The following is a 21,251-nucleotide window of genomic DNA, read 5'->3' as shown; positions in this document are numbered from 1 at the left end:
CTTCTTTTACTCCAGTTAGAAACAAAGAGCCAAGCTTAGAGTTATGATCCATTACACTTCTTTGTTGGAAAACTTTCAATATAGGCAAGATCTTGCAAACTGCTGACATTTCTTCTGTTGTGCAGAGCTTCCTTAAATCTGATTATGAATGAGAATGGGTAAGATTGGGAAAATCCCATTTTTTTAGAGGAGATATTTGTACCTTCCTGAATGGGTGACTACCACACAAAAGCATTATCTTAACCTTGCTAAAACACACAGAAAAAATGCAAGATTTTTCTCCTAATAATAACATTTCAGACATTAAAAATCAATGGAGATTTTAACACAGGGCTGTATGCAGTGAGGACTGGAAACTAAGCTTAGGTGTAAGTTGTTCTAGAAGTAAAATACACAGCAAGTGATCAAGTCTGAGCCTGCAGGTGTATTTACTAAAGCATGTAGAGAATGAGTGCAGTAGCTAATACTCCAGGAGTAGAAGTTCTTATGCTCAGGACTTGTAATCCTGGCAACTGGAAACCTGAAAGTAGTCAGGAAGTTCTCACTGCACAGGTTAGAATTGATTTTTCAGCTTTTACACAAGCCTGGGAATCACTGCAATGCTGTCTCTGTGATACGCTGTGATTATGCCACCGGTCACAACTGCATTGTAACAGCAGAGAAACCTTTCTGCCTTCATACCTGGTCCATCAGATTTCTTCTTGACAGGTTCCTCTTCACTGTCTTCACAGTCCGCATCAGTACCACCTATTGAAAACAATGAGCAAAACAGTGAATGTTACACCTATAGAAGTGTGGGTGTAAATGACATTCAAGCTGGAAGAGGCTAAAGTCACTAAGCAGTAGTGACTTGTTCCTCACCTACCACTATAACAGGAAGCACATTTCCATTTCTAAAGGACTCAAGTGAGGGGACAACTCTGTCAGCGAAGGTGTTCACAGATGACCAACCCTCTTTTGTGATTTGCAGTGGCATTTTCTTGCTAGATCGGCTGGTGAGCAAGATTATCTGCTGGAATAAACCCAGGCAATTTCTCAGTCACATCATTTCCACCCTCAGCAGCCTCACCTTCTACCAACTCATGCTCCAGCCCATTTCTTCAGCTTCTGCAAAGGGCAACCTTATCAGACCTCTGATCTTCTCCTGCCTCTGACCCAGCAAACCCAAATGAACTGGTGGGACTTTCAGGTGGAAATGAAGCATCAGAGTTTGTCTGAAATTGCCATGTGCTTTTATTTAGGCCTGTAGCAGAAGACTGATGTAGAGAGTTGCAGGCAGCACTGAAGGACAAACAAATGACTCTCCTTCTATCTAATGTCCAATAATTGCAACTACAGCTTCAGTGGCAGCAAATTATAAATCTCCCTCTTTGCGATAGGTGAAGATGCCAAATGGAGGAAAAGTCCAGATGATTCAGCCTGAACGGGCCCCCCTCTTCCCCATCTATACTGATAGAAAAGCTTCTGAATTTCTGTCTTCTTTTCTTCTTTAAAAAGGAGCAAATGATGAAGAGATATGAACCACTTATAAACTGATTTTTTTCAGAGGCATGAATGATTTCATAGTGACAGTGAAAAAATATTAACACTTGTGTTTTCCTCTTGCTACCTGCTGTATTAACTGTGAATTAGGGGTTCCTGGATACTTGGATTCCTCTCTGAGTACAGCATGGAAAGTGAAAAACACTTCTTGATATTCTTCCTCATGTGTCAACTCAAGCTTCTTTAGGGAACAATACAGGAAATGTGGCAAAAAGAAATAATATGTGGCTATTTCATGGAATTTTTCTTACAGCTCCACTTGAACTACAGCTCTTCAGGAACTTCCTCATGAAACAGTTCTTCAGAATAAAACGTAAGTCTGTCACATGCAAAACTTTCCCTGGGAATACACATGAACTTATCATCAAAATGACAGACTCTGAGACACCCTAGAAAAACCTGGAGAATAAAATAAACTTTTTTATGAGGTGAGGGTGGTGTCCTTGCTCTGTCTGATTCTGGCCAAACACCTGCCACTTACACTCCCATATTCTGGAGAAATGCCATTAACTACCAGGTTATTTGCTTTATAAGGTTGTGCCTTTACAGGATTATGGCTTTCTCTTGCAAATACTCTACTTCCACAAATGTTTTCATATAGCTGATGTTTTCTGCAATGTGTTGAGTCTTCCTATTTGGCAGAAGCTCTAGGCGTGTGTCTTGCAGCTCCACAGAAAACACATATATCCCCTCTCCTCCTTTTTTATCTCCCCCAATGTACATGGTGTAGAACGAAAGGACATAGATATGGCTGGCCTTGTCATGGGCTGGGGCAGGGAGAGGCAGCCAGCCAAAGTTAAACTCATTTTTCCAGTTCCTAGGCAGAACTAAGAGCACTTACCTCTGAAGCTCAGCTGCCTTTCACTACCAGGAACAACAGGCCGTCTGGTTAACTCTACATTTTTTAAAATACAAAAGTCTACCTACCGTCCCCAGATCCTTTTCGCCTTCGCTTCTCCTCTTTGCCAAAACTTTTCTTCTCTTTGCGCCTCTGTCGTAGTGCCGTTTTAGGGTCAGTAATCCAGGCCTGATAAACAAACTGGAAGGAACATACTCATTTATTTCAAGGTTCTTCGTGTTTTGAGAGTAAGCCATAGAATAAGCCACAAGCGGGACTATATAGTTTGAGTAAACGCATTCAGATCTGCAGGGGTAAGGAAATATTTTGAATCCCAAATCAAACACCTCCCCTGTAGATCTGCTGAGTTTTCATGTGCTATTTTTGCAAGCATAAAACCAAATATGAAAACACTAGTGGGTGAACCAAGTTTCATTAGAACCCACAAAAATTCATGCTCTGAACTTTGGGAATTAATACCCTGTTGTGCATATGGGCTACTTCACCTGAATCTCTCCATTTAATTCTTTATTTCTACTTTACCGTTTTACAGGCAAGATGCAGAGTACTGGAAACTTTAAGAGAAAGGGCTTCAATCAACTAACTAAAGCATCAAAAGATGTGGTGATATCTCAGTACAGGCATTTGTGCTTGTACATTTTTCATACTTCAGGTATATTTTTCCCTTCTGCAGATCCCAGTTGAACACTTACAGATTCGCTATCTATGCACAGTCCCAAACCTGGCAGTCAGGATTTCCTCAAGTTTCGTCCTGATTTTGACAATGGCTCCCTTTGTTGTTTCAGGTAAGTCACTTATGAATCCTTCTGCTACTGTTTTTCCAGTTGTAAAATGAAGACAGTAATACTTACTTATGTATCAAGGGGATTTTATGGGGCCAAATCCTCCTCTCAGCACTTACTCAGATCAACAGTCTGTTGACCTGTATGACTACATGAAGCATGGAATTGGCCCAAAATATTTATAAATATTATAGCAGTGAGGAAAAAAAAAGTAAAAAAAAGTTACCCAAAAGTAACTTTTTGAATAGTTCTGCTCAAGCTGTGAAGGAAGGTTTAAAAAAAAAAGCAGAAACTCTCATACCTTTTTTCCCTATACAACATAAAATGTGAATAACAGAAACTAAAGTAACTATATCTTCTCCACAACAATTCAGGACAAAAGATGTTCTTTTGTTCCCTTTATGGTTTTCATTGAAAAATTGTAATCATCTTCAATTGGCACTGCATTGCCTTCTATTTCTACGCAACACAGGCCAGTAACAGAGACAGGGCAGGGAATCACACAGATGATGCAGGCATGAGGGTGAAAGTAAAGCACAGTAACAAAACAGCTCTATTAATTCACAAGACAAACATGCAGGCCATGACAACAACACACGTCTATCTCAGTGAAGCTGGAACTGCCCTTCATAGGACAGAATGGTAAAATTTCTATTTGGTTTATTTATATTTTTAAAAGTTGCATACACAAATTTCTTTGGAACGGTAAAAGCAGTTTTTTAAAACTGTCAAACTGACTTTCAATGAATTTAAAAGGGAAAAATACTTTGTTCTGTTTTGTGAATGCATAGAACAATGGAGAGGAAATTAATTTGATACTGTTGATAAGACAATCCTCTTCCAAATCTTTCAAGGTCTGTACATTTATTTTTATATGTGTAATTTGTTCACAACAAGCACCACATGAGAAAATGTGTGGGATCAGAGGCACTGGTTTCTCTTTGCTTTGTAATAGGTGTTTGCTAATACAGGCGATCTGGGGGAATGGTGATACCTAAGTGAACTAATACCGTATTACTTACTGAAAGTCCGAAACTGTCAACAACTGCTATTGAACAGTTAGCTGGGAAATTGTGCGCTAGCCACAGCCATAGTGTGAATAAAGAAATTAGAGGTAAAAGGCAGACTTGGAAGAGGGTAGTAGATTAGAATGAAGAAAGGGCATTTGATTAATAAATCTAGTGTAACGACTTTGTTAAGCAGTGGATATTTTAAGAGCTGACTGGGTACATACATATGTATTACTTTAGATAACGCAGTATCTTTTAGGCTTTGGAGCTGGCATGCTCAATCTGTAATGCTCACTCCTTACAAACATCATGTTACATATATGGAGTGTAAAATGATACACATTGCTCAAAGGTAAGAAATGCTAAATGTATTCAAGGAGGATGAGAAAATGTTGAAGATACACAAATATTTTTTATGACGATGAAGGCCAGAAAAGGGGCTTGGAGCAGAGTATGTGTTTTACAAATCTTTCACCAGCTTTCTGAGATCAATTACCACGGTGTTGATAAGGTACATGCAACATGATATGCCCATCTTGTATAGCAGTATCAGAAGAAAAGGAGAATTTGGGTCTGCATTTTCTCTCCGGGGTTGCACTTAAAAAAAGATAGACTATTTTTCTTGTGGCTTGACCACTCCAAAAGCATGAAATGTATTGCATTTACTTGGAATGAAGCTTTGGCTGTCATTATTATTTTTAATCGTTCATGTAAGAAGAAAAATGCAGACGAGGGTAGAGGTATACATTACATCAGAAGCTACGGGATGGGTCACATACTGAGCACTCGCAAAATGTCAAGTACCTTTGCTGCTTTGATTAAATACTGAAGAATAGTTTTGGGTAGTTTAATGACAGACTTTGGCAAGGCTAAAATGGCTGAAGCAAATTTCCCAATAGCTCTCTATAAAGAAGGACAAAGCAAGAGCAATTAGTAGAAAACAAGAAAATGTTACTAAAAAGTATCTACTGAATGATTGTATCTAGATTATTTAGAACAAATTTACATTCATAGACTCCAAAATGAAAAAAAGATCATTTGTGATGTTCACAATAAAATTTTAATGAGATGATTCTTAACTGCCTGCGTTCTCTAATAAATGAAATCTCCAAGTTAACCCTTGAAGTGACTATTGCACACAACTTACTAAAAGAAAAATCAACTAAAAATAATTCTTTAGCAGGCTCTACAACAAACAAGTTCGCTTTGCTAGAATTTTTATTAAGACCATGTGCATGGTGATGGAAGGCGAATAAGGTATGATGACAAAATGATGAACAAGCTTTCCATAAACAAAAACAATTTTCTCTTCTATACAACTCTCCTCCTATTCATTTTGCAGAACTGGCCACCTATACAGAATGTCTGGCCAGAATTTTGAAATAAAGACCAGATCATTCATCCGCAGATTAATAGTTTCAGGACTGAGCTTTAAAAAATAAGACCAAACAAACAAAAAACCCAAAACCCAGAGTAAATAAAAGAATCTTATTAACTTCTGACCTCAAGTTTAGAACTCTTTAAATCTCAGTGCTTGGCACCAGCACATCTGAACAAAATGTTGTCACCAATTTTTAAAAAAATCAGCAGAAAGCAGAATGCAAACTTTCCTCTACACCTGCATGAAAACCAGAAAGAAAAATGACCTAGAACTTTATGAGCCATTTTTATGGTCCCAGGTGAATTAAATGCAAAATATATGAAAAATAAGTGTAAATAGTAGAAAATAAACCTTATCACATTATTTTTCATCCAGATTTGTTTTGCCTTTTTTTAAGGTCAGGAAAAAATCTTTCCATGACATTACCATGCAGGCAGTTTAACAAACGTAATCTGTTGGTAATGTAATGTAAGTATATAAACTAAAGCCACATTGTATCAATTAATTAAATAAAATATTTCTTCTTGTAATTCAGTAATGTCTTCTGGGAAGCTGTTTAAAAGCTATTGGCATAAGGAATAGAAAAGCATGGAGGCAGTTTTTTGCTCTTGCTTGGGCTGGGCTTTCAGTAATGCACCAGTTCTGCAGTGACGTGAGCTTCCATTTGGATGGGAATACTCATCTGCAAAAAGCTACCCGTTTGCTTAAGCTTTTAAAGTTACAGACCTGAAAAAGTTCTGTGGTATTTCTGAAAATTCTTCAACAAGTAAAACTTTAATCTTATGAAGATTAAAGCAATCCTATACGCATGAGTATCGCACTAACTTCTTCACTCAAGTTCTTCATTTAAGCCAGTGGATTCAATACCTGGTACTGTCTAACATCAACCAGTCTATATGTAGGAACCCAGTTAGGAAACTTCGGCTATCTTTTTAACATTACAATATCATCTTACTTCAACACAGTCTGTCACTTACTTAAAATGCAAACATATTAATTAACACTATCCTGAAAAAGAAAGGAGGAAAAAGTGATGTGATCTCCTTTTGTAATTTTAAATGTTAAGCTCTTTATAACCCAAAGATATATTTCTTTGGTCCACTACGATCAATAATAAAAAAATTATTTTTTTTAAGTGTGTATTCTGTTCCATGAAAAGTCACTTATTTTTGGGATCATTTCTTCATGGAATGACAACATCTACTCAAAACCAGAAAACCACTGAAGCATTGTACAGCAGTGCCAGAAGCAAGTCAGCTTCCTCACTTGTCTTTATTGCAACACAGAAAAAATAAAGCTCAGATTCTTAACCTTTGTTTTTGTATTTTTGTTTTCCTCAGGCACAAGTGAATGAAGATATGATTTCACCATAGTTCCTGTAGGAATTTGGCAATGCTTAAAACAGGCAAACTTGCATTTTAAATTGGCAAGAAATTTCATTTCCAATACTTTTCAGGTCTACTTTAGATGTATTGGCTGCTTTAACATATGTGCCTGTGTTATGAGAAGCCTACATTTTTTTTTTCCAGATGGCAACTAGAAAGCAAATTACCATAAAGTACCTGAAATGCAGATTTTTTTCGAGGCTCTTCCTCTTCTTTTTTCTCCTCTTCCTCTTCCTCTTCACTATCCGTCTCAAACAAATAATAATTTCCACTTCTGACCACTAAGTGAAACAAAATATTTTCTTATTTTTTGGAAAAGTTCTATTCTCAACTGCCCCAAGACCTATGAACAGCCAGCCAGTCTTTTAAAAATTCACAACCAGGAAAGGTGAAAACAGAGAAGAAGAAAGAGATGAAAAGGTCTCAGGCAATTTATTTGATGTTAGTCTGTGATACTTTGGGCATGAATGAGAACTATACAAGAAGTAAGGAAAACATCCCCACGAGAAGAAAATGTAAAGAAAAAGCTTGAAGTATATCAAGTTACTAGGTTACATTTTTTTTGAAAAAAAATGGCGGTTAAGCCTAAATTAATTGGGAACTGATGGTTATTTAAGGGAGTAAAAAAAGCCCAGCAGGTAAGTAAATGAATTTATGTGAACAGTACCACTGGACAAAAAATACAGAACTTCTCTTTAAAATGCTGATGCATCCTTTAAACTATGGAATGGGATGGTATTAGTTAATGCTTTCTTCAAACATTTAAGCTTTGATGAGGTAATGGAAAACCTTGGTTTGTTTAAAACAAATCACTTGGATTCTATTAATGTGATCGCAAATGAGTTTCAATTTTTTGCCCATGGATTCAGAAAGACTCTGAAACCTTGATACAGTAAAGATGCACAGTGAATAAGCTAGGCCTTATATCCTTGAACAGAAGCAATGTTTTTATTTCTCAGATGGTAACAGGCCTACATGAACGAACCAGGGAAACAAAAGAAATGAAAAATAAGGTAATGAGCAAGAGAAAAATCAAAATCACAGCGTTACATTCAGCAGTGAAAACTGGTACGTAATTTCTACATTTAAGCTGAAATATTTAAAGGAACAGTTACTTAGATGAAATGTCACACAATCTGGATATATGGAGCAATACATATTTATATTGAAAATTATATTTAACCCTCATTATAGGTTTCTGGAAAAGTAACAATTGCTTTAATTCAATCATACCTTGAATTCTACACAGATCTTCTGTGCACAGATGACCACACATAACTACTGTAGAAACCTCAGGGTAAGCACACTGTGAAATTTGCCAGAACTGTATTGTATCATAACTTCAGCATCTAAAACTCCCTCAGAGAGGGTATTTTGTGTCTCATGTGCCTCGTTATGACTTTTAACACCAATGAATGCCCTGCAGAGGGACAGAGAGTCCACTTCAGCAGTCCTAATTGCTGAACTGAGGTGAAAAGAAAGTTTGGAGATTTCTTGGATCAAGCAAATTAATCATTTGGTACAGGGCCTTCTAAGAATGCCCATTTAAGATCCATTAAAGAGATGAATGTATTTTAAAAGCCAGTAGTCTGCAGTTATCTTTCATGAAAAAGTATCTTGGAGTCAGCAACAGAAATTGTCCACACAGATCAGCGGGATAAGGTCATCTTAGGGGATTAGGATCATCTAGGGGAACCTCCACTGCAGTGAAGTTCCTTAAAGGCTCAGAGTAGCACCTGGTCAGACTTGAATCATCTGAGCTGGCAGAAAACAAATCTACAGTGATCTACCTTCAAAATTTTTAGGTTAAAGTGTATCTGAGGGGACACTATAATGTAGCAGTAACATCTCTCTTACAACTAAAGAGGGAGGTATGATTGAATAGCAATAATGCATTCTTGCACACATCAAAATGGAATAAGAAGTGTGTTAGTCACCTACAGGGATTACTAAAGACAGCAAATTTTACTAGCAAGGTAATTCATGGCCAGACTGGACTTGGAGGACCCCTCTCCTACTGCAAAATGTGACTTTTTCCTACTGAGAAAAGGGACTGGCAGGTATTCCTTCTGCGATGAGATGGAGGAGGCAGAAGGGGAGCCATGGAAGAGAAGTCAGCAAGATCCCATCATCTGCTTGTGCCCAGAGGGAAAGAGCTCCCCGGGACAGCTGTGAGCACCATCTTTTGTACTACATCAGACACAACTCTGTGCCCCAGGAGAAGCTGAGGACCTTGAAGCATGTGGCCCTAACTCCTGCTGATCTTTGTGGGGCTCCATAAGTAATCCACAAGCACAGGAGGAACCATACCTCCCTGCAAAGAAGTGTGTGAGTGAGCATCAATGAGAAAACCCTCACTGATGTTTCCTATCTATCTATCTGTTCTACTCAGACCCAAATTCATGACTGTGTTTTAATTCCTGTGATATGCAAAATGAGGTATCTTTCTGTATAATAAAATTGCAACAAGTGGTGTAAAAATAACAATAAAAGTCTAAATTAAACATCAGAATTGGCATAAAACTTTGAGCTTGAGCGACTTCAATATATACATATATACAGCCACAGCCACAAATCCATTTACTGAGATGAACAGCCACATGCAGCAGAGTGCTGCAGTTACAGCACAGTGTTTCAAAAAGGATAGATGGGGAGTATCAGTCTATTTCCAGTTTGTATGCCTGTCAACACCTACTGTCACTGCCATGTTTCAGTGTGTGTGGACGCAAGCCACATGGCAGGCAACCACTGTTTGCAGTATCAGGGTCTGTGATGTTTCCCACAAGGTTTTGCATTATTGCAGTAAATAATTACAAGAATGCTCACTGTTTAAATATCAAAATGCAAGTTGTCACCTAAGAACATTAAATAATGAGGGTGAAATAAGTAAAAGCAAAAGTCAATGTCTCTCTCTGAGCAGTTCTTCTTGTTAAAAAACCAGTGGCGAATAAACAAAAGACCATATCCCATTCCTTCAAAATCACTGTAGCTTCAAATTCTACAGTAAAAACTCACAAATTATAGTTTTGATCTCTTTTGTCATTGTTGTTGTTAATGAAACTACAGGGCAAGAAGTTTATTTTCATAAGACTTTTGAAAAGGGATAGGTCTCTCTAAAGTGGCAGTGTGCCCTTTAGAAAAATAAAAATAGAGGCACAGTTTACTTGTGACTTGATAGAAATAAACATATGACATTCTGTTAAATGCTGTTGGCAAATATATATGCTGCAGTTATAAATAAATACACGCAGGTAAATGAAGCAGTATGTAGTTATGTAAAAGTATTACTTGGAGTAACCTCTTAAACTAAATGACCAGGCACAAATTTCTTCACTGAAAGGGTTATCAGGCATTGGAACAGGCTGCCCAGGGAAGCGGGGGAGTCACCATCCCTGTATTTAAAAGACATGTAGATCTGGTGCTTAGGGATATGGTTTAGTGGTGGACTTGGCAGTGCTAGGTTAACGGTTGGACTCGATGATCTTAAAGGTCCTTTCCAACCAAAACGATTCTATGATTCTATATAGACATTCATATTTGACTCTGATCAGTGCTATACACTTGAATATTTTTTAAATCTTCGTAAGTTATTAAATAGCTCATGTCTCATTTCCTTCAACAAAGATCCAATAGAAGGATATCTGATTTGAGATTGGAGTCTACTCAATTTTCTTGTTTTACCCAATCCATAACATAGGGAAGAACAGTATCATATGCCTCGACTGGAATACAAACAAATTAAAATAACATGATGCAACAATGATATGAGTGATGCAGGCTAATAATTTCTTGTGCATAAGGCTGAACATATTTTTGCTCTCAGATAATTAAAAAAAAAAGGAAATAACAAAACAACTGGCATCAACAGTACATTAAAGTGTGATCAGAGATATTCAGCTGAGCTCTACACAGCCTAGTCCCAGGAATAGTCTTGCTGTCTTACTGTGGTACTCAGATTTCTACAGCTGACAGTAGAATGACTGATAAACCATAAAAAATGATGTGTGTATATGAAAAAGAAATTATGACTCATCTTAGAATGCGTTGGCAAGCCTTCACCTTCACATTTTTAAATATATTGTGCTTTGCAGTAGGAGGGAGTGGAGATTTTTGAGGCCAAAATATATTCTTTTTGGCACATGTTTATCTGATTTGATATTTTTCTAAGAATGCCCAAAGTATGAGCTAGCTATGCTTCCAACACACAGAAGTTCAAAATATGGTTAAACTAACTCCTTGAAGATTTGGAAGTAGAAATCATTTGTTGAAAAAAACAAGCCTTCTATCAAGTCACAATCATAAAATCAGGCACAAAACAAACAGGTCATGGGAATGCCTTTATTCTGGTCAAGGATATAAGGGTTAAATCCACATATTTGTAAGATGATTGAGAAAACCTACTGGAAGCATGATCAACCCAAGGCCGCCACCACAGCTTTTTTTTGCCCTTGGCTTTCTCTTTGTCTGCTTCTCCTAAAATAAAATATGTCCAAATATTAATTTTACAAAATGAGAAACATGTTTCTTACACTGATTAATAATTCTTAATTTCTCTCAAAAGAGCTAAAATTTCACGAGCACATCAGATGTCAGATCTACTGAATACATTCAATATTAAAATCACTCAGAAGCATGACCACTAAAGAGAAATACTCTCGTTTATGCAGCAGTTAAAACAGCATTCTACTCTAAACCAGCTAAAAAGTTCAATTTTGTGTTTTAAAACATACAGTCACAGTTGACTGTAATTTCAAGAAGAAAATATTTTCCCTCCTCTCAAATTTCCTTACATTTCAGGCTCCCAAAATTTTAAAACTAGTAAGTGCTGATCCCAAGTCAGTGCTAGAAATGTGGCACTAGATAGGTATCATTTTATCTGTTCCCATGTATTAAGCAACATTTAAAAGTATACAAACATTGCAGTGACTGAAAAAACCTCACAGCATCCAGAAAATGTTGCTGGAAAAAAATGTGGATGCTACCTATTTGTAACACTGTGGTTTATAGATAATGACTTTGTTCAAAACAAATGTCTGCTGCTATTCAGCTCTTTGACAACAGCCTGAAGTTAACCAAAAGTAACCTCAAAGTAAACCATTTTCTCTAAACCTTCTTGCAGTACAAAATCCCAGATTTTTTTTTTGCTGAATCAAGCTCCAAACTGATACTCAGCTAACAACCTTGGCACATGCTGACTGTTTTGAAGAACAATTTATCAGTTGTCCAACTATAAGGTCTGCTAGGGTCCTTAGTGCTCAACTGCAATTATGGTACAACAGCTAACGGTACCTTCGTCATCTTCTTCAGAAACCTTCTGAACCTCCGGCCCCTCTGAGGAGTCCTGGGTCATGCTTAGCATCCTCTCTTTACCCTTTTTGTATTTTTGCTGCCTGGCTTTGATGCGATCCATTCTGGCAAAAGGAAGAATCTTATTAGATTCACATCTTCACCCTTTTTGACCCAGCCTGAAAAACAAGTGTTAAACACATCCATGCACACACACTCCAACATTTCTAAAGGAAATATCCATTCCACATTGTCATTAATCCTGCCCTTAAACATAAGGAGTTAAATGGCTCTGAAAGGGCTGGCTGGAAGGGTCAAGCCTAGATTTTCACTCACTGGTCAATGAGAGCTGGGTTGCCTGCTATCACATGACTGTTTCACCCACTCCCGCTCAACTATCTTATTATCATTTAAAAACTAAAGAATTGCTGTCAGGAGCTACAACAAATGAAGCTCTGAGAAAAAAGGACTTCTGCCTAATGCAGTCGTTTGCCTGAAACTTGCCACTCTGAACCACGGCTGTTCCTGCACTGTTTGTGCTACATTTTCACCCCTTAAGCTCTCATTTGTCCCACATATCTGGAAATACAGAAGACACAAACTGGTTCAGTTTTGTCCAGATGCAGGCAAGCCTTAAATTCTCCTTCTTGCAACCCCGTAAAGTTAGCACAATCTGGTCTTTTAAGACTTCTACATTTTCAGTTTGAAAAACAGTAGTAATAAAAAATGAAATCAACAGGAATAAGTTCTTTCAATACAACTGGATTAGAAGCAAATGATTCACTAATTTCAGTGACCAAAATGCACTTAAATAGTTTTATTAATCTGTCCATTTGTTAGGGAAGAACGATCCACTACAGAGGGAAAAACTCTTCCATATCAGCTAGTTGCTGTTATTCAGTAGATGATTAGATTTCTTTCCTTATCATTCATCTGCTGCTGAAGTTATGCTACGTCAGTCAGGACAACTTGGTTGTTCAAAACTTCTGGCCATGCTGATGGTTCTCTTCATCCTAACCCGCCTAAACTGTATGAAGTACTGATGCACATTATTGAATGAAATGGAACAAGCACCCTCTATTGCTGAAGTCAGACATCCTGCAAATATAAACTAGCAATTTTTAGAGAAACATAGATCAGCTTTGGCATTTTTGCAAACAGTATCATCTCCTTGATCTTAGACTCTGCAGAATTAACAGAAAAGAATGATTTCCAGGACAGGCACATCCTATCAATTGGAATAAGATTGATTCAAGTGCAGAGCAGCACCCGCAACAGCCCAGGCATGCAGGTAGGGAGCACGATCCCTGAAGCCTCTTGATGCTTCTTCAGTTATGCAGGTGTGGAAGAAGCTGTCAAGAGTGGGCTTTGACATCTGGTTAGGAAGCAGTTATGGCTTTTCATGCATGGCGGTGGAGGAGCTTTGAAAGCTTTTTGCTTTCAATTACTAAAGAAGCATGTTGGCTGCACCCACCAGAAAGCAGAGTGGCTTATTGGCTGTATAAAGAGAAAGGATCTCCAGGGCAGTTAAACTGAAAGAAAATATTTTCAGTGAAGGTAAACATATATATATTTTGCACTCAAACACTAGAAGAGGAACCACAAATGAAATGGAAGCAACAAGCATCCAGCAAATTTTGCTAGGAAAACGGATATACAGAACAAAATCCTAATAATGGTAAAGTCAATGAGAATATTGTCATCCATCGCAGCAGGGCCAGGATGTTACTCAGCTTCCTTAGCCCCCAGTGATTTCAGGCTATTTAGGTGGCTCTTAACTACAGCTTCCCTAACTAGGTCCCTCGCTGTTCCAATTTTTGTTGTTGTTTTTTTTTTTAACCCAGTTCCTGTGTCTCAGTCTCCTGTCTAGGGGTTAATGTGGCACTTTGATTAGTAATCTGCCTACTCTTCATGAGCTTCACAGGGGACTTGCATTTGACTGTCCTACTCTTCTGAGAGATGGGGAGAGACAAATTGAGAGAACAGCAGGATAATTAGTGGTAGGAAAGAAAGAGGAAAAAAAGTCAGATTTTTTTCCCCCCCATATTTCATCTGCATTGCATGCACTCATAGTACCCAAAATAGGATAGCCCAAAACTACAATTGAGCTGGACCTCTAACAGAAAAAATATAGCACAGATAGAGATAATCTCTTAAAAGAAGACTATATGGTCATGTTGCTACGATACTCAGGTGTGGAACAGTTAGAAGCTAATGTTCTTAACCTGTCATCATTGGATTTCTAAGGTTTAGAAGAACTTTCAGAATAAGCAGGAGGGTTCACATCTTCTCTCTTGAACATCTTCTCTCTTGATTTACAGGAAACATCTGTTTCCATTACAATTTCAGGCTCAATGAGGAGCAAGTAAGTCAGTACATTCTGCTGTGATTCTTTATGTTAACATCACAACCTTTGGTCCTAGAAACATAATTCTATGTTTAAATGAAAGTTCAGATTCTGCAGTATGTTGTCTTTTTGGAAAAGATGACACTAAAACTACATAATATTGGAATACCTAAGATCTCTGAATGCCCAGAGAACAACTTTTGTAATTGCAAAATCATATTTCAAAACCTAATCAACATTTCCATAAAAGGTGTTAGATAAATACCAACAATAAGTGAAATACATGTGTATGTATGTGTATATATATAAAAATACATTAAATACATACTGTCTTTTCAGTTGATCCATTGATTTTTTTTCCTCTTCAATTCTTGCCTTTACAGCCTTGACAATCGTAGCCTGGAAAAGCTCAGCACCCCTACAGCAGAAATAGGGGCAGAAGAAAGGAAAAAAGGAGAGGAAACATTAAATGTTTCTAAGTTTTCCTTTTGCCAGCTAATCAGAGAAAACTCTGTGTTCCCTCTGTACACAACCCCATCTGCAAAAAACAAAACTAATCAAAGGCCTAAAAGAAATAACCAATTACTCCAGAATACTAATCTGTTTACAGTCAATCATTTCAAGATCTGGAGCGAAATGCTGTGATCTCTACTCAGCCTGTAAGTTCCTCTAGCAGCTGTTCAAGGAAATCAGTTTCCAGTCCTTGAGAACACAGAACGTGAGTGGGTTCAAGACCGATTTAGGACTTACGTACCTCCAGGATTTGGTCTTTATAGTCATTTCAGTGTTATAATCATCTTGTCCCTCTGCCTCAGCCCCCTGGAAGTTGTGAGCAAAGTCTGGCTTTATCCAGGGCCATGATGAGCATAGCTTCAGCTTCATCTTTACCCTCTGAACGCTACAGTGCTTTCAATCTGATGACACAAATCCTTGAGCAAGTTTCTGGTGTGCCAAAAGAATATGGCTTCTAACTCCATTTCATTAGAAATGTAATCGACTCATTGATTTGGATGTCCAGATCACGTCTTGGATTTTAGCAAGGCAAGCAGCTAACTAAAAAAATTAATTGTATCACTATATTTGCATTACCCTCCTTCCTGTAATATCTCGGCACTTCCTGGTCATTAATACATTTATCTTTACAAAACTCCTGACATAGGCCAGTATGTCTCCAGTTCTGCTGCTGGAGAACTCAGACTTGGGTAGGTTCAGTAACTTACCAAACGATACAAAGCTGGAAGTAGGAACCAATCATAGTTGTTTCAGCCCAGCCCAGTGCCATTTACATGAGCTTGCGCTTTCCTTCTGGATGCAAACTTTCCAATTTAGGGGGTATTTTGATACTCATGATTTTGCTTTGTGCTATTTTCACTGTGAACACAGCATACAAAAAAAGCTACAAAAAGGTGGTATCCATCAATCTTGGGCATCAGCAGTGAAATTCACCCCAGAGCAAAAGTCTGAGAGAGGCAATATGGGATGGAGATACAGAACTTTTGGTAGCCCTGTTTACAGTGGTGAATTTTGTTCAGTATGGGCAGCTAAGCATTTCCCCTTTTTAAAGTATTCCCTGGAGGGGGAAGAAGAGGAAGGTAAAAAATATTTGCTTTCAGGAAACGCAAGCCAAATTTTGCCTTCAAACACAGACAGAAATCAATGTCCCTGTGTTTTTTGGGAAAAAAAATGCCACAATACATTTAACCCAATATTGAAAAAAGTAATTCCTTAGAAATCTTACTGAAATTAAAACCAGAATTTCATTCCTGATCTTCCTTCTTATTAAAAAAAACAGAAGAATGGTTGTGCTAGTGATAGCTATGAGCTTGTGGGAAAGTATAAATAACAGGTGCAAAGAGGGTGGGTGACACTTCCTTGTCATACCTAGTCAGTGTTCAGCAATGTGACACTTCCCAAGTGTCTTCCTGATGGTCTTCCCGAGACAGATGTCATAACTTTCCTGTATTTTTCCTTATGTGACAATTTTGGGGTCATGATTTCTAAGGCCCATAGTCTCAAATGATAGGCTCTGATAGCAGTTTTTTCTTTCCAAGCCTTATAAACTCTGGCATTTGCTTTCATATATATTGATGTTGAGAGAAAACTGCAACACACATCAACTTTCACAGCTTTTAATAAGGGCTGTGAGAGCAGCAGATGGTGTTTGGTAGGAAAGATGGTTTAATTTAGATCAGATTCTCAATTAATTTGTTTTCTCACATGTGCTTTGTCAGAGTTGGGTTTGCAATCATGAATTTAGCATAGATATTGTTTAAACCAATGTTAAAGGTTTTGGTACTACCTATTGTAAATAAATAAGTACCATAGCCATGAGAGACTTGAGCTGTTTCCATTTAATTTTTTAAAACTTTATGTTACCTTGATGCTAGGATCTGAGAAGCTTTTATATCTGCAACCACATGCAGGAAGTAGTAACTCATGAAGACTCTTCTTTGCAGCAGCAGGAAAGCAAAACATATACTGTCCCAAATGATTCCTGCTTCTCCACTGGGCAGTTTACAGTCTAGATCGTTCGTTGCTGGAAAAAGACACCATCAGCATAAAGACTGTTAAGTATTCTTTCATTATGTTTAATCAATTAAATAATCTTAGCTTTTAAAATTATTTTAATTGAGGCAATTTAATTAGATTTTTCTTAAGAAAATGGACATGCATGCCATATTTTATTTTACAGCAAACTGGAAAGTTTCCAACAATGTTTCCCATGAAAACTGAGAATACACCAAAAGTGAACCATTTGCAAAATCACCCTATCCTAATAAGTACTTGAAAATAAAGAATGGGAAAAGAGTATTTTTGTTAGCCTGAAATATTTGATTTCAGTATTTTCTAAAATGTCATGTTTCAATTTTTTTTTGCATTTCAAAGTGACTTTTTGTCTCATTTTTCTGTTGAGAACACTATCAACATGAGAAAGATAATTTTTTGACTGCCACCACCTAGTATTTTTATTTTTCCTCTCCACAACTCAGTTCAATGTTTCTTTCCATTGCATAAGAGAAAAAATATTTGAAACCACAAAACTGCTTCCTTTGGGGTAGGAGGAGACAGGCAGAGAGGAAATCCCATTCCTCCTACATCTAGATTTTGGCTTGGGTTCTTTCTTTCTTTCTTTCTTTATTCTCTAAAAGACAGTTCCCTTGGGGATATTAAAAAATTAAGACTGGGTTTTGTGGAGCTAGACTATAAACTAAATGGCCTATGCTGCCCTATAGAAGGGAGTAGAAGGACTCAAGGGACAGACTCTGTCTCAAAGCTGACTTTACAATCAAGCAAGCCAGTCTAATAGGTCTGGAAGGTCAAGCACCAAGAGCTTCAAAGCCTGCTATGCCCATCCCCTTGGGAGTCAGAAACCTGTGTCTAAGTTTCTGTTGCTCCTCAAAAAGTTTCGGATAATACAAGAACTACTGGGCACCATGTATCTTTGAATTTGCATCTTCGTATTTCCTTTCTTTTCCCTACTCCCCACTTATCTATTCGGATCAGACACGAAGACAGGAATTCAGAACTTTGCTGCAGACTCACTAGAAGGCTCCAGGGACACCTTATAGCAGCCTTCCAGTACCTGAAGGGGGCCTACAGGAAAGCTGGAGAGGGACTTTTTACAGGGGCATGTAGTGATAGGACGAGGGGGAATGGTTTTAAACTGGAAGAGGGTAGAATTAGATTAGATATTAGGAAGAAATTCTTTCCTGTGAGGGTGGTAAGACACTGGAACAGGTTACCCAAAGAAGTGGATGCTCCCTCCCTGGAAGTGTTCAAGGCCAGGTTGGATGGGGCTTCGAGCAACCTGGTCTAGTGGAAAGATGTCCCTGCCTGTGGCAGGGAGGTTGGAACTAGATGATCTTTAAGGTCCCTTCCAACCCAAACCCTTCTACGATTCTATGAAAGAGTTCTTTAAATTTAGCAAAAAACACTGAAAAAAATCGGGTGTTTTCAAACCATCAACCCAGGGTGTCAGGAAAAAGTGGAGCCAAATTAATAGTTCACTGAGAGGTGAAGTGTCTTGCTCTCCATACTTCATTCCTCCTTTCTCTCACCTCTATCCACATACACTATCCACTCCCTCCCTGTTACCACCTCAAACATGAGAATAATAGTAAAAAAAAAATTTGCCTAAACTCACTATGCCTGCAAAAAATTACCACTTTTATGCTGGCATAGCCTCTTGTCATTTCAGTGAGCTGAACTGGTTTACCCTTTCAGCAACCGAATGTAAGACCTGGCACACAGGGAGGAGTGGGAGTCTGCAGCTGGGAAAATGTGCACTCTCCTTGCAGAGGTGGTGAGCTGACATTTTATCTCAAGTTGTACAGTGAAACCACACCCTCGAGTATCACATCACCTGCATATACAGGGAAACTGTGTTAAGCACCGGTACCACCAAATTGTTCATTTACAGCAAACATTGGTTGTGAGTATGTGTGTGTGGGTGTTGATAGTTCTCTCTGTATACGTATCTCCCTTGGTTCTATGAAATATGTTCAATATTCTGTGTTCTTAGTCAATATAGGACCAAGCTGTATTAACTGAACCTGTAGGTATGATTTTTTTCACAAGGTCATATGTCAAGAGAGGGCACAATTTAAATATTGTAGAAGATTTTGATGGTGATTCTTTATTTACAGAAAATGATGAAGAAAAATGAGCTGTACTTACGAATACGGTAGCCTTTAACTGTACAAGCCAGGCTAAATGCCTGAATCAACCAGCAACTATTCTTAATTAATGATTCAATGTAGCCACATGCTCCTATCTGGAAAGTAAAAGAACAGTTTTGTATAAAAAGGCATAGCAGAAATAAAGATAAGAAAAGTTGCACCTCTTTTATTACATTACATAAGAATATTGTGACCCCCCTTGGCTGTATATCTCATTACTAAAACAGACATTAGAAGAAAGAGTGTCTTTACCAGCGACACACATCACTTCTAGATAGCAAGAATTTGTTCTTTTGATTATCCGTGAGATGGGAGGTATGTGGGCTTTGTCTGTGTTTTTGCAGAGAAAGTGATACGTCTGGCACGTGATGCAATGTGACAGCTAAACAACTTGTATAAATCACTGACTTAATCTTGCAAACATACGTGGACAAGCTTAACACACACATAGCTCCACCGAATTCCCAAGCTTAAAATGAAGCACATATGTAAGCATTTAGAACATTTGCAAATTCAAACCACCCATAAATCAATTTTATTTCAGTACAGTGACTTATATAAATGTAAAAAGAAAAATGTCTGCTCTTTTCAGTCCAGCACTAAAAATGTTCGAAGCTAAAAAGCAATTGCCAGGAATAAATCTAAATTTATCTTTCAAAAAGATTTAAATTACAGGCTTGTCTCAATCACCTATCAGTGCCACTGCAAGAATCCGCTCTAAAGAGTTAATTAATGTAAGAAAATCTTTAATATTTTGCAGAAGAATTTGACATTTAGTTATCAAATACATCTGGTTTCACCCGCACTTCACACCGGTTCTAAAGGAAACAGGAATGCAGTTTGTAATTTTGTAGTCAACTTCACTAATTACATTACACCACACAGCAACTGCATCTAGTACTAGGCTTGAAAATTCTAGTTTTAAATAAAAGGTTTAATTAAATGTGCACTATTTATCGACAGTATGACTAATCTTGCACTTCTTACTCATTTCTCACTCCACTGAGATTTTCACAAGACTTCCAATGAGAGACTTTACTAGGCAAAGAAACCAGAACCTGGCCCTTTGAAAATAGTTTGTGAGCTTTCACAGATCCCGACTGAATACAAGGGTGCACATTATCCTATAATGTATATGCATTACCATTCCTTGGAAATGCACTTCCAGTTTCTGAATTAAAATGGAGCCTGCTTTGCACTTGCAGAAGTCTGTGGTCCTGAAAAAGGATTTTTAGTGACCACTCAACACACTGTGCACACTTCCAATGAAACCAAAGTGCTGAGGGCAGAGGAAAGGCAGCAGCTACTTACTGAGAGGATGTTTTTCATTGTGATCACGAAGACGTTGTAGGCAATCAGCCAGTCCCAGTAACGCAGAATGCTCCTGATGGGCTTCAGCAACAGATCTCCACCAAAGAGAAGGAAATAAAAGCAGGCTACCAAGTAGCCCATGCAGAATATGCTGATCCTTGTGGTTCCCGTTATGAAGATTATAGTAAGCACAAACCAGAAGAGGTAACTAAATGTTATCACCTTATACATGTCTAAGTAGGACCTGGAAGTAAAAGAAGGAGAAAAATGTTACCATTTTATGAGGGCAATGCTACATTTTTTCTACCTGTGCTACTGGCTGACACTTGTGCCTAAGGTCTGCTGAGAGTTCTTGTCCCACTTCAGCATTCGGGCACGTGCTTAAGACTAACACCAAGGTCAGTGGGTCTAGCTCATTCATGGGTCTGCCTGGCTTCTATACTCAATTCTAGCTCATTCTTGTGCATAAGCACCTTGCTACACTCGGTCAGGGCACTTCACATCATGTAGGATCAAGCTTTGTTTCATGAAAAGGAGGGAAAACACGTTCTCACCAAATTCCATGATAGAGTGATATTATCTGGCAATGCTATGTATGCAATTTAAAAGCTGTCTGAGATAATCTTTTAATAAGTCTGAGCAATTCTATAGCAAATCTATCTTCAAAAG

The 21,251-nt window shown here is 37.9% G+C and overlaps 1 protein-coding gene across 1 annotated transcript in view; it reads right to left on the bottom strand.

Annotated features, from left to right (window-relative positions):
- PIEZO2 (piezo type mechanosensitive ion channel component 2) overlaps positions 1–21,251 on the bottom strand; it is a 350,494-nt gene that overhangs the window by 36,165 nt on the left and 293,078 nt on the right. The window contains 10 exon segments of the mRNA XM_068395843.1: positions 682–747; positions 2,470–2,581; positions 4,998–5,096; positions 7,137–7,240; positions 11,361–11,432; positions 12,249–12,370; positions 14,921–15,010; positions 16,969–17,128; positions 19,270–19,366; positions 20,583–20,826. Of these exon segments, the coding sequence (XP_068251944.1) occupies positions 682–747; positions 2,470–2,581; positions 4,998–5,096; positions 7,137–7,240; positions 11,361–11,432; positions 12,249–12,370; positions 14,921–15,010; positions 16,969–17,128; positions 19,270–19,366; positions 20,583–20,826 (1,166 nt within the window).

Source organism: Nyctibius grandis, chromosome 3 (genome assembly GCF_013368605.1).
Source record: "Nyctibius grandis isolate bNycGra1 chromosome 3, bNycGra1.pri, whole genome shotgun sequence".
Taxonomy (NCBI): Eukaryota; Metazoa; Chordata; class Aves; order Nyctibiiformes; family Nyctibiidae; genus Nyctibius; species Nyctibius grandis.
The sequence above is the reverse complement of the archived record's forward strand: the minus strand, read 5'-3'. Positions and strand labels throughout refer to the sequence as shown.